At 46.8% G+C, this 17,003-nt stretch overlaps 1 protein-coding gene across 1 annotated transcript; it reads left to right on the forward strand.

Annotated features, from left to right (window-relative positions):
- Positions 1–3,168: 3,168 nt before the first annotated feature.
- MTNR1B (melatonin receptor 1B) lies at positions 3,169–14,794 on the forward strand. Its single transcript, XM_012444817.2, is given in 4 exon segments — positions 3,169–3,301; positions 3,304–3,375; positions 13,957–14,079; positions 14,082–14,794. Coding segments are annotated over 4 exon segments (1,041 nt in total).
- Positions 14,795–17,003: the final 2,209 nt, after the last annotated feature.

A 17,003-nucleotide genomic window follows, 5' to 3' on the forward strand; every position in this document is an offset into this window, starting at 1 on the left:
TCAGCTCCTTTGGGTAAGTACTAAGGAATACAATTGCTCGATGCTATGGTAAGGGTATGTGCTGTTTTGTAATGCATCTCCAGACTTTCTTCCCAAGTGGCTGTCCCATTTCGCCGACTCTTTTAAGGCACAGCCTGGCCAGCCAGGCCAGGATGTAGCATTGACTTCTTTGGTGGGTAAACATCCCAATTCTTTGTGCCTATCTTGAGATATGCTATTATGGACAATCACATTCCAAAGCAGCATAGGGCAAATTCCTATGTTTCAGCCTCAGTTTACCAAATGTGTATTAGAGGGTGTGTCTGGATGGAGGCAACTTATACTGTGTCCAACTCAGTATTGCTATGTTGGCCTCTGAAAGCCGAGAAGTGCCACAGGGAAAATGTGGCTGCCTCTTCTTCCTGAAAAAGCCCCGTGGCTTTCACACTGCTTATCCGCGTCTTTCTCCTTTCCTGTTGCTCTCCTGCAGACCTGTTAGTCACTCCTCCTCATTTACTGGGAATTTGCCTCCAGACTCATCGTTTTGCTTACTCTCCCCACCATAATATTCAGTCCCGACTTAGTCCCTTGGCTTTCTCATCTCTAGCAATGTTTTTCTCACCTTCCACCAGAGACCCACTCCCATCATCACCCTCAGAGCCTTCACAGCAACAGAATTTACACCCTTCAGACATCTCGATTTCAAGCAATTCACCCTTTCAGTACCACAACTTATGTTTCCTGATTCACTCGCTCACCACAATTCTTTGAAGTCACAGGGCCTCCAATCTCTTGACTTTTCCTTTGTCTCACAGCCCATCAGCCCGTTTCCTCATTAACTTAAACCCCAGGATCCAGCTTCTCACCAGGCCCTTGAACTTTCTTCTGTTATTTACTCCCACCCAGTAGATGCCACTCCTAACGGAAATTCACTCTGCCTTCTCCATGCTTGTCCTGAGCAGCTCCAAGTTGCAGACCACTGACCAGGCTGAGTGGCATCATTTGAAGCCATCATCTAAAGCTGCAGAGGGTCATTTGTGCTCCTCACACCTGTTACACTTTACTCTTGTTCCCACCTTCTGAAATGCTCCTTCATGCCTTTTTTTGGTCTTCAAACCTCCTACACTGTTCCTCTGAATCCTGGCTGATGGGTAGCTTCTAACTGCCAGAGAATACAGAAGCCAGGGAGAGCTCTCTCATTTCCTCACACCAGTTTAGAAGCTCATCTGAATTTGCATCTGGCTTCCGATTCTTTTCTACTACAAGAAAGTCTCTCTCCTAACAAATATTCCTTCCTTGGGTTTTGGATGAGCTCACTTCAAAGATGGGCTCATTTCACCTCTCCATTCTTCCTTCCCTTCATCATCCATTCACACCACTGCATCATCATTCTTTTCCCCCACCTTTAAGGGGGGGCAATATGGTTTATGTAAAATTACATAACAATTCCCAAGTTACTTGATGTTCATTTCTCAATACCCACCCCTCAAAAGTAACCACTTTTCTAATTTCTATTAGAAAATAGATTAATCAGCCCCTAATCAGTGCAGCACGGTGGCTCACACCATAATCCCAGCACTTTGGGAGGCCGAGGTGGGCTGAATCACGAGGTCAGGATTTCGAGACCAGCCTGACCAACACGGTGAAACACTCTCTCTACTAAAAATACAAAAAATTAGCCGGGCACAGTGGTATGTGCCTGTAATCCCTGCTATTCAGGAGACTGACACAAGTGAATCGCTTGAACCCAGGAGATGGAGGTTGCAGTGAGCCGAGATCGCATCACTGTACTCTAGCCTGAGCAACAGAGAGAGACTATCTCAAAAAAAATAATTTGTCCAGATTTGGGACTTTATATAATTGGAATGCGGTATCTACTTTTTGGTATCTGGCTTCTTCTGTTCCATACAATGTATTTGCGATCCGTGCTGTTGTGTAGGTCAGTCGTCCTTATTACTGAGTGGTATTCCATTGCATGGTCGTACCACCATTTGTTTATCCATTCTTCTGTTGATGGAAATTGGGCGTTTCCATATTTGAGCTCCTATAAAGAAGGCTGCTCTGGACATTCTGGTACACTTTTCATGAAAATACACTTTCCTTTTCACTTGGAACTTCGGGTCATAGGATAGGTGTATATTTTACTTTATTAGGAGCTAACAGCTCTTCAAAGTGGCTGCACCGTTTTGCATTCTCATAAAAGCAGTGTAGGAGAGTTCTGGTTGCTTAACTTCCTACACAAATTCAGGAAAATCAGTCATTTTGACTTTAGTGATTCAAGTGAGTGTGAAAAGTGCTTAGGACAACACTTGGCATAATATTAGCCTGCAATAGAAGTTATCTATTATCACCAGATCACAACTCAAACATTTTTAATAAAGGGCACTTGAGTTCCTTCTTTCTTGTAATCATGCCTCTTCTTGTCCTCAGCTCTCCTAAAACCACATTATAACTCCCAGTATTGGCTATACATCTATTTACGTAAATTTATGTTGATAAATATATTTAAGTATTGGCTTTAGAAAGAGGATCCGGTAGAGACATCACTAAAGCGCCCCACAATACCCAGCGAGTTTGCAGAAAATAGCCAGGTTTTTCTTTCTCTGCAGCTCCCTGTAATTTAACAGTCTACCCTACTTCGTTCTGGGTTTTGACCCCACATTTTAGGAGTTGCATTCCCTTTCAAGCAGCACCACCCCTATGGGACGTCAAACCTTGCCTTCCTGATAACTGATGGGAGATCCCGGCCATCAGCACCTTCTCCATCTGTAAGCCTGGGTTGGATGTCCCTGCCTGGACACAGGTTCTCTTGGGGACGCTGTGGAGGAAATCGGGGTCTCGGATGTGGCTGTGTACTCAGGCAACACACGTTCCGCAGCCTGAGGTGGGCCAGGCACCGGCTGGGCTCCTGGTGGCAGTCAGCTGTGCGGTCCCAGCTTTTTCTGAGCGCGTTGCTGAGGGACCCACTCCTTTCTGCAACGACTGCACCCCAAGTCGTCCTCCCACTTCTGTATTTTTCTCCATCCCCTGCCCACGCTTAATTAATGTCTCCTCCAGACCCCTCCCCACTGGCCTCCTCCCTTCCACGTGCGAGCTGGGCAGGGAAGGGAGCGCCCCCCTCAGTACTGCGCCCCCTCTGCGGCTGTCCGGGCCTCGTAGTGGCCAAAGCACAGCGCAGGAGAGTCTGCGATGTCAGAGAACGGCTCCTTCGCCAACTGCCGTGAGGCCGGCGGGTGGGTAACGCGCCCGGGCTGGTTGGGGTCAGGCAGCGTGCGGCCCTGCGGGACCCCTCGACCTCCCCTGGTGGCACCTGCGCTATGTGCGGTGCCGTGGACGTTGTGGGCAACCGCCTGGTGATCCTCTCGGTGCTCAGGAACCGCGAGCTCCGGACCGCAGGTGAGCCCCGCTCCTGGTGCCGGGGGCGGGCCCTTCCCTGTCTTCTGGTATTGTCCCCAACCCCGGTATCTGCGCTTCCCTTTCCTTTCACGCTAACCTAGTCCCTAAGTTTGACTCTGCGCTCAAAAGTTAGGGCGAGTTCTGTTCCTCCGACGTGCGGCTGCCAAGAACTCACTTGGCACAGGTGGAACGCAGTTTTGGCCAGGCGCGGGCGCTGTGGGAACCCGCGCTGCTGGATGCCATCGCTACCCGTGTGTCTTTCCAGAGGTGCCCACATTGGGCCACAAAAATCCCACGTGTGCTGGACACCTCAACTTCCTTCCTTGCCAACCACGGTACGTTTAATAGTTGCTTAGGAAATCCTTGCTGAAAATGAGTTAATCAATTGAAGCATTCCAGTGGGTTTTGTGTCAACTTATCTCCAGGTCATTTGAAAACTCAATTCCAGTTGACAGTGTAAATGCAGAAACTGCAGGTTCTGCTTGGACTGAACTAAATTGCTTTGAAATATCATGGTCTTTTCTGAAGACTGGGAATTCCTGGGGTTAACTATGAAAATTAAAGCAATGATTTGGCTAAATCATGTTGCAATCCTAAAGTATTTTTTTCCCCCATTTCAATCCACTCTCATTTCAATATTCCCATAGTCAGGTCTTTAAAGAAACAAAATCAGAGGGGGGTATCTGAACTCTTGCCCTCACAGGTCATGGGACATGCTGACCATTTCAGCCTAGGAAGGAACTTAGTGACTGGTTAATTTTGCAGTTTCTCAAGATGGGCCTTAGATGGCCACTTCAAATATTAGAATGAATTAAAATGGAAATGTAACAGCAGAAAAACGATGTGTAGATTAAAAATGCTTTTCTACAAAGTCAGACCAGTTTTAGCAAATGGTAATATGTATTTGGTGTGGCCTGTGACTCTAGGATTTATTTTTTCAGTTTTTATTGAGATGGAGTCTCTCGCTTTGTCACCCAGGCTGGAGTGCAGTAGCAAGGTCTCAGCTCACTGCAACCCCCATCTCCCAGGTCCAAGAGATTCTCCTGCCTCAAGCTCCCGAGTAGCTGGGATTACAGGGGTGAGCCACCACACCTGGTTAATTTTTTAAAAATACTTTTGGTAGAAACAGGGTTTCACCATGTTGGCCAGGCTGGTCTTGAACTCCTGACCTCAAGTGATCCACCAACCTTGGCCTCCCCAAGTTCTGGGATTACAGGCATGAGCCACCACACCCAGCCAACGCTAGGATTTTTATATAAAACAAACACTCCAACTGTGAGTGTCTAGCCATCATATGGGAAACATTAAGAAATTGAAATAAGCTCTCTAACCCAGTCACTTCAGTAGTGGTGGCTAATGTTTTCTGGAATACATTGTTCAAGATATTGTGTCCTTTGAAGAAAATCTCATTAGGGAAGAACAGGTTATGATTAGAAGCCTGCATTTAATACTTTTGACACATTGTCCCTTGTAGCCATCATAAACATTCACTTTCTGCACAGGGAGGCAGAAGGGAGACAGCTCCTGGCTCTGTGGGAGAGGAAAGGGCCCTCCTGGTTCTGCCATTGGCCCCTCCTGTCCCTGACTTACTGTGTATTTAGAGCAGGTCTGGCAAGCCATGGCTCCCTGCTCCGTAATTTGGATTGCCCACCACGAGAAAGGAGGTTGAGGGAAGTAGGAGCTTCCTTATTTTTGGAGGAGAAAAGCACCTCTCCCCTCCTGCATCCTACAGAGAGCTGGCCTTTTCTGTGATCCTGGGAGCGTCTACAGAAACTAATTTGAGAGTGTGTCAGGGGAGGGTCATGAGCATGTTAAATTGCTGGCACGTCCTCTACCTTTTCTGCCTCCTGATGTGTCCACCACAGCGCAGCACCAGGAAAAAAAAGTTAACACTGTATCTAGTTGACATCAATTCCTGCCACTGCTGCAGTCTTGCAATTTAACCAGTTCTTATGTGACCACTGGCTTTATGGTGATGGTCACAAACAATTGTAGTGCTTACTTGAACTAAGAGATCACAGCAGAGTGAGATTTCAAAAGGTGCTTAAAACTTACAGCTCTTTGGATAGTTAGCACCCATTCTACTCTTCATCAGGCCTTGTCTTACTGAAGAGTTTGGAAAGGCTCATTCAGACCTTGCTGTACTTAAGTCTGGCTCCTTACATCATTAGTATTTAAAAATTCTGTGACAAAGTACATATATTTCCAATAACCAAGATGCGTATCCCATATTGAAGTGACAGCATGTTTCCCAGGAGACACCAGTATCCTTTACTTGCCTATCACAAACCCAGTTCCTCTGCGGGGCAGAGCTGTATCATCCCTAACAGTGCTGCTCCTGATGGCAGGGTGAGTGATTAGATTGTCATTTTTTCAGGAATATCCCATCTGTAGCTTCTGTTGCCGCATGTAGTGGGTTGACTTCAGAGACAGCGCTACAGAAAGGGACACAGAGAAGAGTGGAAGAAAGGTGGGAGATAGGGTCAGGGGACTGACCCAAGTAATGTGTTCACTCTCTGCTACATTCTCAGTCTTCCACAGCCCATGGCACTGGGTTGCCACCTCACTCTTGTCACCAGAATGTGCTTCCAGGGGACTAGCCACACTTTGGACGCTCCTGAGAGTAGTTGGGAACTTTCCCTCCTGGGCTCACCACTGCTGCCCTGACCATTGCTCCACACCCCACTCATACCGATCTCTTGCATTTTTGAGCTCTTTTCCCTGGGAAACTTCCTCCGTCAGGTTTGTCTTTCTGTATTTTACACACACATACGTGCACACGCACACGACACAGTCTCCTGTTTTAAAAGAACAAAAGAACTTTGACTTCATGTCCCTCCTAACTTCATTATCTCTCTTGCCACCTTCTCAGCCAGACATTTTAATGTAGTTGTGGACATCCACTGGCTCTACCCCATTGCTTCCCATCCTTCCTCAGTCGTCTGGGCTCTGTTCTCTGGAAATGTTCCTCTGCTGTATGTGACACAGATTCACTCCTTCTGTGGGATCTCTCATTCCCTTGGCGTAACTAGGGCTAGTTTGATTTTTTTCCTCTTCATTTCCAAGATACCTGTGTCCTGAAAGTCATGTTTTGTCCCTCCTCCTCTTTCATTTCACACATCCTAATGGTTTTGCCTTCCACTATTTCTCAATTTCCCCCTTTTCTGCCTTATTCTTACTGTCCCACTTCATGCCTTCATCTCTTCAGCAAACGCTATCCGCAGTGCTTGGGAGCTTGTCTTGCCCCTCCTCCAGCTGCTGTTACCACTGCCAAGAGTGACCCTGCCTTTATCGGCTGCCTCTCATCTCCAGAACAGCGTCCAACTCTAGAGCACAGCTCCCACAGCCATTTGTGGCCGGCATAGCCCACATCCTCTCACCCGTGCCAAAGTGAGCTGCGGCCACTTCCCAAAGGCGCTATGCTCCTAGACGGGCGCTCTCAGCCTCCCCTGCCTAGTCAATAGCTGCTCCTCCTTCAACCCCTTCCCCAACTCTTCTGCAGGGTTGTCCATGTTGATTATTAATTCCATGAAGGGCATAGTGTCTCCCTTGCTGGACTTCCAAGATACCTGTGCCCTCCCCAGTACAGCACCCCCTCACTGTACTCTCATTCTTTGTCTCTCCCCACTGGACTGTGCACCTGCTAAGAGCAGACACTTATTCCATTTCTAACCACAGAGCCAGGTACGTAGTAAGAACAGAACACACCTCTGATGAAATAAATTGTAAATGGACAAGACACCAAGTACCGGGAGAAAATGAATTGATTTTGCTTCACAAGCTGGGATAGACCTCAGTTACAGTACTCAGCACTGCATAAGTAATCAATACAGGTTTTCATGAAACTGAATTACTTTGAGAGCTAACAGCCCAAAGGACATCTCACTTTTGCCCTTAAAAGCTGACTATCGGCACCTTCTGCATGAAGACATGCCTGTTCTGATTTTCCTGTGCTGCTTAATTTGCTCAGCAGCTTCCAGCCATGCCACAGTATTACTCTCTAGTGATTCCTCTTGGGGAGTTTGCCCTGATGTGGTTTGGCTGTGTCCCCATCCAGATCTCATCTTGAATTCCCACGTTGCGGGGAGGACCTGACGGCAGGTAATTGAATCATGGGGGCAAGTCTTTCTTATACTGTTCTCACTACAGTAAGTCTCATGATTTATCTGATGGTTTTAAAAAGAGGAGTTATCCTGCACAAGCTCTGACTGCTGCCACCCACTTAAGACACGACTTCCTCGTCCTTGCCATCCGCCATGATTGGGAGGCCTCCCCAACCACGTGGAACTTTAAGTCCAATTAAGCCTCTTCCTTTTGTAAGTTGCACAGTCTTGGGTATGTCTATCAGCAGTGTGAAAACGGACTAATACAGCCCCCTTCTTGGCCTGGCCCGAGGTTGCCACCTTTAAGCTACCCATCGAAGAGCCATGTCCTCACTGTAACATCTAACTCTGCATTATCGGAAAGGTAGGCACAACAGCACCAGTTATTCCTGGCTCCACAGGCACAGCCACCTTAGTTTTCCAAGCAACAGTCAGAAGCTGTGGTCTGACAATGGATTGTTGTGCTGCAGCTGGGTTAAAGAGGCTGCCTGGGAGGTTTAGTGAGTGCAAAAATTGCCATTTCTGGGGTGCATTGATGATTGGTAAAACAAATACATGAAGTATTTGATATTAAGATTGCCTACGAAAACATGGAGAATTGACTTCAACACACAGGTCTTTGTCCAAGGTCACTCTCTATGCTGGCAAACCTGCCCCTTCTCCAGACCCCCAGTGGTGCTAAGAATTCACACCAACCTCGTATCCAAAACCAGTAACTGCTTGGGAGCTTCCTGATGGGAATATTCCGCCTACGCGGGTACTTTGCGTCCCCAGTTAGATTAGAAAAGAGTCTGCACTGTGGCCCCTGTTCCTTGCCTCTTCTCTTTCCACTTGTTGACTGGGACAGCAAATGATGCTTGATAACCAGTGTGGTTCTGGATAAACGCTCTGGAAGGCCTAGAGGGAAATGCCTAATAGACCCGCAGTCCCTACTCTCCAGGAGTTACAGGATGAAGTGGAGCCCACTCCATCCAGGCTTCTATCCTACCACCAACCACTCATTGAGATGCCAGTTGGCATCAGATGTCTTTTGACCTGCTCAGCATACAATGTTTAGAGTGCCATTATCAGCCCAAGGCCAAACTGGGCTACCCTGGACTCCCTCCCGAATGTTTGAGCTGTGCAACTTTGCATTTCAGCTGTGAATACCTTATTGCCTCTTCACTGAGCAAAAATGAGCACTTTTTCTATCCCGTAATTATGTCTTTAGTTGAAAAAATCAAGAAAGCTAATAATCCTCTTTAATTCCTTCCATGTGACTCAGTATCCCAGAAGTATAACGACTTTCACGTTTGACTGTCTATCTCCAGAAAGCTAGATTTTGCATTTGGATATAATGTACTGAAAAACAATACTGAAAGCTCCTATTGGGTCTTACAATTTACAATACTTATTGCTGGAGAAGTCGAGGATACAGAATTGGAAAGTGAAGTCCCAGGTCTTAGGGAGTTTGCCATCTAGAGGAAATACGCTACTTTCATCATCATCTTCATCTCCCTACTACTTCTCACACCTCATCTCACGGGAATTGCAGTCAAACATTATGAGGCTCTTTCTTGACATGTCAATACACCTAATATGAAATAATAGCTAATGTTACTAGGTGCCTATTATATGCCATATTCTAGTCTTTCATTTAAGAAAAAAAAGGGGAAAAAAAGCCCCCCACAATCCCCTATCAAAGGGATGTTTCTTCCTAAGTGCCACTCTGTCTCCTCCTGAAGACTAAACTGATAAAGCAATCTCCAGGGCAAAGCGAGATCAATCAGGAAAGAGTAATATTACTGATGTCACTGCTGACTTCCTAACTGCCAGTTCCAATAAGCACTTTTCTGCCCTTTCTCACTTTTGTAGATGACCAAGCAACTCTCCACACCCTCTCTCTTAATTCCTTTGATGTTTCTTTTCTCTTGTTTTCTCCTCTTGTTCTTTCTCAGTGTGTGTGTTATGGCTATGGGCAATTCCCACAAACCGGGTGTCTGCTTCTTTATCTATGAAACAAGTCATGCTATCAACCTGAAGGAATTTTTGTGAAAAACAAGAGTCCATTTATGTAAAACAATACTATCAACTGTAAGATGTTCTATCAATTGTTTTGTTACTTTTAAGTAATAAAATGTTTCCCATTAGAATTTCAAAATGATCTTCTGCTGGTTATTGAAGAATGTTTTGTAATAGCATCTTAGTTATTTTAAATGGATGCTTACGTTAATATATTTTAAGTGGTTGAAATACCCCCATATGTATCTGTGCACACTATTGGTTTGATCATTTTGTTTTATTAAATCAAAGTTAGATTTCAACTTAGCTTCTGTATGATTCATCCACACATTCTAAGATTTTCATCAATATGTGACCTTGCAAGAAAGTGTCTGCTCTCAAGAGATTTGGGAATCTATGAGCTTACACGAAATACATTTAGTGCTGGTTTCAAAATCAAGTCGTCAATAAATTATATGTTCAATTATTTCAAATGCCCATCCCCAGAACATAAGAATATATCATATTAACTTGGGGATTATTTCTCATGTTTCCCATCCAATATCTCTTGAGGTAAACAGCCATTCTGGGAGGGAGGAGTCCTGTTGTAAAAGCCTTGGTAGTTGTCTGGCCCCTCGGTGAATTGTCCTGCCTTACCAACCTCATATCCTGCCACTGCCCCAGTCCCAAGTTGACTCAGATTCCCCCCTGCTCCCACCACCTTGTTCTGGCCTTTCTTCCAGCTCTCACATTGTACAGCTACTGTTTTTCTCTGCTGTTTCCCCCACAGGTCCATGGGCATTTCAATGGCAGGGGCCATGTTTTTCATCCATCAGTGTGTCCTACTTGAATGTGGTAGGCACTCAATAGACATATTGCATATTTGAACAGATCCAAGAGCAGAGTAAGACCTCAAGACAGAGAACGTTTAGCCCTGTTAGAAAAGACAGATCATTTGTTGACTTCCCCAAAATAACCTCCTTCATACCCTGTTTTTATTTAATGATCTTCTCTAACAGATCATGACCTTTGTAAGGGGAGGCAGCGTGTCTCCCCTTACATCTGGCAGAGACACATGCAGAACCTATACTCAGAATCATCGAGTCATTTGTGTGATAAATTTTGCTATCTTAGCTCAATGACTAAGGAGAATTTACATCTAACCAAATTTTTCTTCTGAGCCCCGAGGGTGAGAACAGAAAAGAGGGACAAGCGATACAGGGAGCTTTAGTCTTCCAGCATTCTCCTATCTGATGAATACTACATAGCTCAGCACTGGCTGGGTCTTGCCTAGATTACCAGATCTCCATTAAGTAATAATACATTTTCCAGAAAGAGAGGAAGAGAAGAGGGTGGGACCATGACGGTCGTGTCTGTGAAAGGATGCGCTTTGTGTACGAATCCTGGAAGGGGATTCCATGTTAGTGAACAAAGCCATGCTGTCAAAGCCTGTCTCCACTAATACACCCTATCTGCTGGAAGCAGATGGAAATGAGTCACGCCAGGACTTGTGACATAAATATTCATTATGCACAGGGTGACTGCAGTGCTTTGTGCACACTTAGTGATTTCTCACCTGTCTGGGGAAGAAATGGATGGAGAACTGGATCTCCCCTTGACTATCGTCCACATTAGACCTGGCTCCTTACAGATGGAAGACAAAACACGAATTTTATTCACCTAATTTGGAACTGTGCCAAGAAAGCCTGGAGACAGTGAGATGTCTGGGCAGATGAGTCTACAGCAGGAAGTGGTTGATTTCAGCCTTTTAGAAACAGCCGGAGTAATAGGGAAGAGTAATTGAATCACTTTCCGCGTGAAGTTGAATGTGTTCTTCTCACTATTTACAAGCTGTTTGCCAGCCTCTGGGGCATTATTAGGGGATAAGCCACATTAACACAGCAGAACTTGACTCTGCCTTCCCAGGGAAACAGCTGGCAGAGCTGGCACCGGCTCCAGGCAGCTCTTGACTTTCTCTGCTCAGCTTCCAAATGCCAAGAGCTTGTATGTTGCTGGGCCAGGTGCCCAGCAGATCCTGCAGAGACCCATCATCCTGTGCTGGAGAGAAATTATTCTCTTCACAGAACCAACCACATGAGTGTGCAGGGCTGAGGAGGTGGCAGGGCTCCAAAAGAAAAGGGAGCCCATGAACAAATAGTCACCAAAAAGCAGCTCAGAAACTCACCCAAATTCACTTGGCCAGAAAGTGTCAAGACTCGGATTATCCCAGATTGTTCCAAATTCAAAATCACCCTCCAGATTTCAAAAGGACCGAAAAGGACCTCGGAAACTTGCCCAAATTCACTTGGCCTGGAAGTTTCAAGACTCAGATTATCCCAGATTGTTCTGAATTCAGCATAACCCTCCAGATTTCAAAAGGACACTTGTAATTCTCAGACAAGGTCTCCTGATTCAGCTAAAGCCAAGCAAGTTGACAGAGGGAATCCCTCATGCTCTTGGAACCAAGTGAGGTTTGTGTAGGTGAGTCAGAGATGGAGATCCAGCAGTGGAGACCAACAGGCTGAGAATTAAATGGAAAGGCAGGAAACCCTCCACATCCCAAGCAGGTCCTTGTTGCACATTGTTTGCCTTGCTGTACCAACTAGAAAGAATATGAGACCATTTTAACCCCTGAAGTAAATAAGTCTCTAAATATTACAGTAGGTAGGTTTCCAGCAGTTCAAATGAGTCACGATTCTCCTTCGCCATCCAACCTGCTAGACGATCCTGAGACAGGGAAGCTCACTACCTCACAGGCACTCTAACTGTCCAGACAATCTCCTTATCTGGTTATGTCCTGTCTGGTTCCCTAACCTAGCTGTGGACACAGTAGTATTATAATTAGGTCTTAAGAACTCCCAGGACTCCAGTAGACTTGTGTGGGTTCTGAGTGGGGTTGACCCCATTCCTCTGAAGCCAAAATAGGCCCTTCACGAAGGCTGCCTGAGGGTCTTTCAGGTTTCTATCCCTACACGGAGCATGCCACGGGGAATCTTTTTTTGACATGGGAGGAATGTGGAAAGGCTGTAGGCAACCCTCTCCCTACTTTTGTGGGTAAGTCAGGTGTGGCATCTGCTTCACTTGAAGGCCTGACTCAGGTGAATGCCTAGCTGAGTGGCTCTCAGCCTCCCTTTTTCTGTATCTCCTGGAATCCATCCATAGCCTGGCCTCTCCAACAGCTGTGCTTTGGAGGATCTTTCCATCAGCCTGGCCCTCTGGACCTGAGGCCATCACACCAGCCTCTGTGGCAATGGGACAGACGCACGGCAGCAGTAGAGTTTCCATGTCTTTTTGCTGACTTGCCAGTTCCTCCTGCACATCCGTCCCAACCACCCGCTGCATTTAGCCACCCTAAGGCTGGAGGCTTCACCATGTGGCAAGAGACTGGAAGATTTAAAAGATCATGCCCAGTGCACGCTGCATCACTGAGGGTCCCTGATGGTAGGCAGGTCTGTTCTTTTGAATATACAATAGGTATTCACAAAGTTTAACACTTAGTGAATGAACCAACTGGCATTAGTGATGGAGCTGCTCACACTAAGTTTTGTATTGCCTAAACTTTTAGGCTCTAGGTGCTCTACTCACGGGTCGCTGTTTTAGAATGCAAACACTTGAGGAAAAGAGATTGTGTTCCTTCAGAGTGAGCCCTGCTTCCACCCTAGGACTCCAGCTTAGAACATGCCTGAAGTCTATTAATTATGGTTTCCTGCTCTCTCTGGTTGGCTCAGCTTGGTGACGCTGGATAAACTCCATGCAAAGGATAAACGCCTAGACAGTCCAGGAAGGCCGCGACTATGCAGGCAAGCAGGCAGGCCCCTCAGAGGCTGTGAGCTTAGGAATTTCGACAGCCCCTCCTCACCCAACAGGGCTGGGGCTCTGTCCCACTACTCCAACTGTCTGTCAACAAGGCCACAAGGCTGGAAGTGCTGGCCCCAGACAGGGCACAAAGGGGAACACCAGAAACAGGTGGTTCCCACTCTCGACCTTTCTTCTAGTCCAGTGGCAAATCACAATTCACGTTTAGAAAACCTACTTAAAGACACTTAGAAAGTGGTCCGTTAGCCTGTGTGGAGAAACCGCAAAAGGAGACTGACAAAGATATTCGGGGAGGTGAGGAAATGCGAGGGAGGGGTTGTAGTGATGAGAAATCCACGTTCCTAACTTCCGACTTTACTTGATAGATTTGTTGGGGCTCAAATGATGCAAAGCCCCTCAGCATCTGTGTCTCTCATGGGAACAGCATGTGTGAGCACCTGTTAAATCCCCCAGCACTTTGTGCCATTAACTCTGACAGCTATACTGCGAGGTGGGTATCACTGCCCCTAGTTCACAAAAGAAGAAAACGGGGCTCAGAGCCTAAGTAGCTTGCTTCAGTCATATAGTTAGTGGGTGGCCTTGGTTTCCACTCATTGCCCAAAGTAACTCCGTGGTGGGTTGGATATTCTGCGGAACCGAAGTTGTGGGGTCTCATGCTGACTTGTTCTGTCTGCTGCTTCAGGTAATTTGTTCTTGGTGAGTCTGGCGTTGGCTGACCTGGTGGTGGCCTTGTACTCCTACCCGCTAATCCTCATGGACATCTATGACAGCTGGGTCGTGGGGGAGGAGCACTGCAAGGCCAGCGCCTTGTGATGGGCCTCAGCGTCATCGGCTCTGTCTTCATCACCGCCATCGCCATTAACCGCTACTGCTACATCTGCCACAGCGTGGCCTGTCACCGAATCTACCGGCGCTGGCACACCCCTCTACACACCTGCCTCATCTGGCTCCTCACTGTGGGGTCCCTGGAGTACGACCCACGCATCTACTCCTGCACCTTCATCCAGACGGCCAGCACCAGGTACCCCGCGGCAGTGGTGGTCATCCACTTCCTCCTCCCCGTTGCTGTCGTGTCCTTCTGCTACCTCTGCATCTGGATGCTGGTGCTCCAGGCACGCAGGAAAGCCAAGCCAGAGAGCAGGCTGTGCCCGAGGCCCAGCGACTTGCGGAGCTTTCTGACCATGTTTGCCGTGTTTGTGATCTTTGCCTTCTGCTGGGCCCAACTTAACTGCATCGGCCTCGCTGTGGCCATCAACCCTCAAGAAATGGCTCCCCAGATCCCTGATGGACTATTTGTCACTAGCTACTTACTGGCTTATTTCAACAGCTGCCTAAATGCCATCGTCTATGGGCTCCTGAACCAGAACTTCCGCAAGGAGTACAAGAGGATCCTCTCGGGACCTTGGAACCCACGGCACTGCATTCAGAATGCTTCCAAGGGCAGCCCTGCAGAGGGGCTGCAGAGCCCAGCTGCACCCATCACTGGTGTGCAGCACCCGGCCCAGGCACATGCTCTCTAGCCTGGATCTGAGGCACACCAGCTGCAAGACAAACGTGAAACGGTGTTTGTTTAGTGCCAACAGATTAACAGCTTTCTTCTTCAGTTCCACAAACACCAACAGTGCTCTCTGTGGACCAGGTCTGGCTTGCTGCCTGCCCTCTGGGAGGTCACATTCTGTTGATAAATTAGTATCAAGTAACATCCATTGGCGCTTTCTTTGCACCAGGCACTGTAATAAGGGCTTGCTATGCATTGTCTCAATCCTCACAAAACTCTTGGAAAAACATTATGATCCATTTTAATAGTAATAAACTGAAATTCGAAAGTGTGTGATTATTGCCAGAATTCAGAGTGCTACATTCAGGGCTAGATGTGGAGCTCAAGTCTGTCTGATGGCAGCACCCTACTTCTGTCCCCACTCATTCCAGCTTGGCGTGTCTCGCAGGAACAAAGTGCAGTGGCCTAAGAATTGCATGTCCATGAGGTGCCTGGGGTCCTCAGCCTGCCGGCTGCTTTCCTGAAGAGATCAGAGTTTTATAGAGCCCAGGATCCATCATGCTGGATCCTCTTTCTGCCCTTGTAATGTGAAGAATCTAGGCTGAGTGCTGTGCTTAGTCACCTAGCCACGTGAGAGCTTGTTAAAATGCAAATTTTCCGGGCTCTGCCAACAAGGTTTTGGTGTTGGAAATCTGGGGTGGGTCTAGGCATCTGATTCCAACACTAGAGGTCTTCGACCTAACTGTTAGGGATGAAAGTGTCATAGTCCTGATGATGGCAATGGTAGTGTGCTCCACCCAGGTAGGCCTCTGTCCCCACACTTCAGTTCCAGAGAGGTGCAGAAGAGTCCTAAGGATTCTGAGTTTCAGCCAGTTTTCCTGGCTCTGGGCAGAGTTTGCAATGACCTGGTCAGACATGTATTCTGTCATCACTACTTCCCTTCCCTACAGGCTCCAACTATAGAGATGTGCTCTGTATTCCAGATTTGGAGGAGAAGGAACCATAATAATGCTTTAGTCATGCCAGTAATTTCATGGCCATTCCCAACTTTGTCACTGATAAAAGACTCCCACCAAGTGACCTATCTAGTAAAGACAGCCACCCAAGATTGTCTTCAATTGCTTCTAAAAATCCTTTATTGAAGAGTTGATTTTCTCTATACCCTGAAGTTATTAACTGTTCTAAGCCTGTTGCCATCACTACCCAGCTGTTTTCCTACCCACTTAAATCCTCTGTGAAAGGGGGCTACCATTATACACCCATTTCTTGGAACTACCTTAATTTTGCCAAGGAAATGCTTATACTTTTCCCCGCCGTTTAGTTGACTATCAGCTTAACAGGAGTATTAGTCTGTTTTCTTTTATCTCCATCATCCCCTATAATTCCTGCTCAGTCATACCTCTGAACTCTTACTTTAGGTCTTAGCAAATTCATCAGCTCCTTCCTATCAAGGAGTGCTTGGTAACAAACTTACTAGGTACAGAACCTTGATGTAGTCCAATCCCCAAAGCCCTGCTTAAGACTCCAGGCTTAACCTATGCAACTTGTCCAGGATCCTGGGTGCTTCCAGTATGCCTATTGTTTGTTATAGAGTTCTAGGGAACCCCCTTCTCCCTGGCATACAAATGCGTTGATAGCTGCTATGTATGAGGAACTTGCCTATCCGGCCAGTTTTCTTTCTATAGTTAGATCTGCTGAGGCTAAGCACCAGACTAGCTCTGAAATTTGTTAGAACTAAAAGGTTCCTCACGCTTGTTTTGGAGATGCATAAGCCAGAACTTGCCTGGGTGCAAAGATGGAGCCGAGTACTTCTTTGGGTAGACTGTTACTCTGGTATGGAGTAGTGTTCCATGAACATGTGATTACAAACCTCTCCCTTAGGAATTCTTGCGATGAAACTACATCTGCAGTAGCCACCCAAAGAACTTAATCTATTGGCTGTGTTAGGCAAGATTGCTCCCGTCTTGGCAGGATAGGGTGGAGTCTGCAATAGCTGATACAACTTGTGTACATACGATGCCTCAGCTGAAGTCAAAACCCATGTGAACAAGATTAGACAATAGGCCACCTGCCTACTTCAGCTCTCTCCAGAAGCCCCAGAATCACCCAAGTGATTTTCTGGACTTCTCACAAATGTCCCAGGTCTTGAGATCAGTTTCACAAGAGCTCCTGAAATTACAACTTTCCTTTTCTCTAATAAGGCTCATAATTTACCTCATAATTCAGTGTTC

The sequence above is a fragment of the Aotus nancymaae genome, unplaced genomic scaffold (genome assembly GCF_030222135.1).
Source record: "Aotus nancymaae isolate 86718 unplaced genomic scaffold, 86718_ANA_hifiasm-v0.15.2.pri h1tg000059l, whole genome shotgun sequence".
NCBI classification, from domain to species: Eukaryota; Metazoa; Chordata; class Mammalia; order Primates; family Aotidae; genus Aotus; species Aotus nancymaae.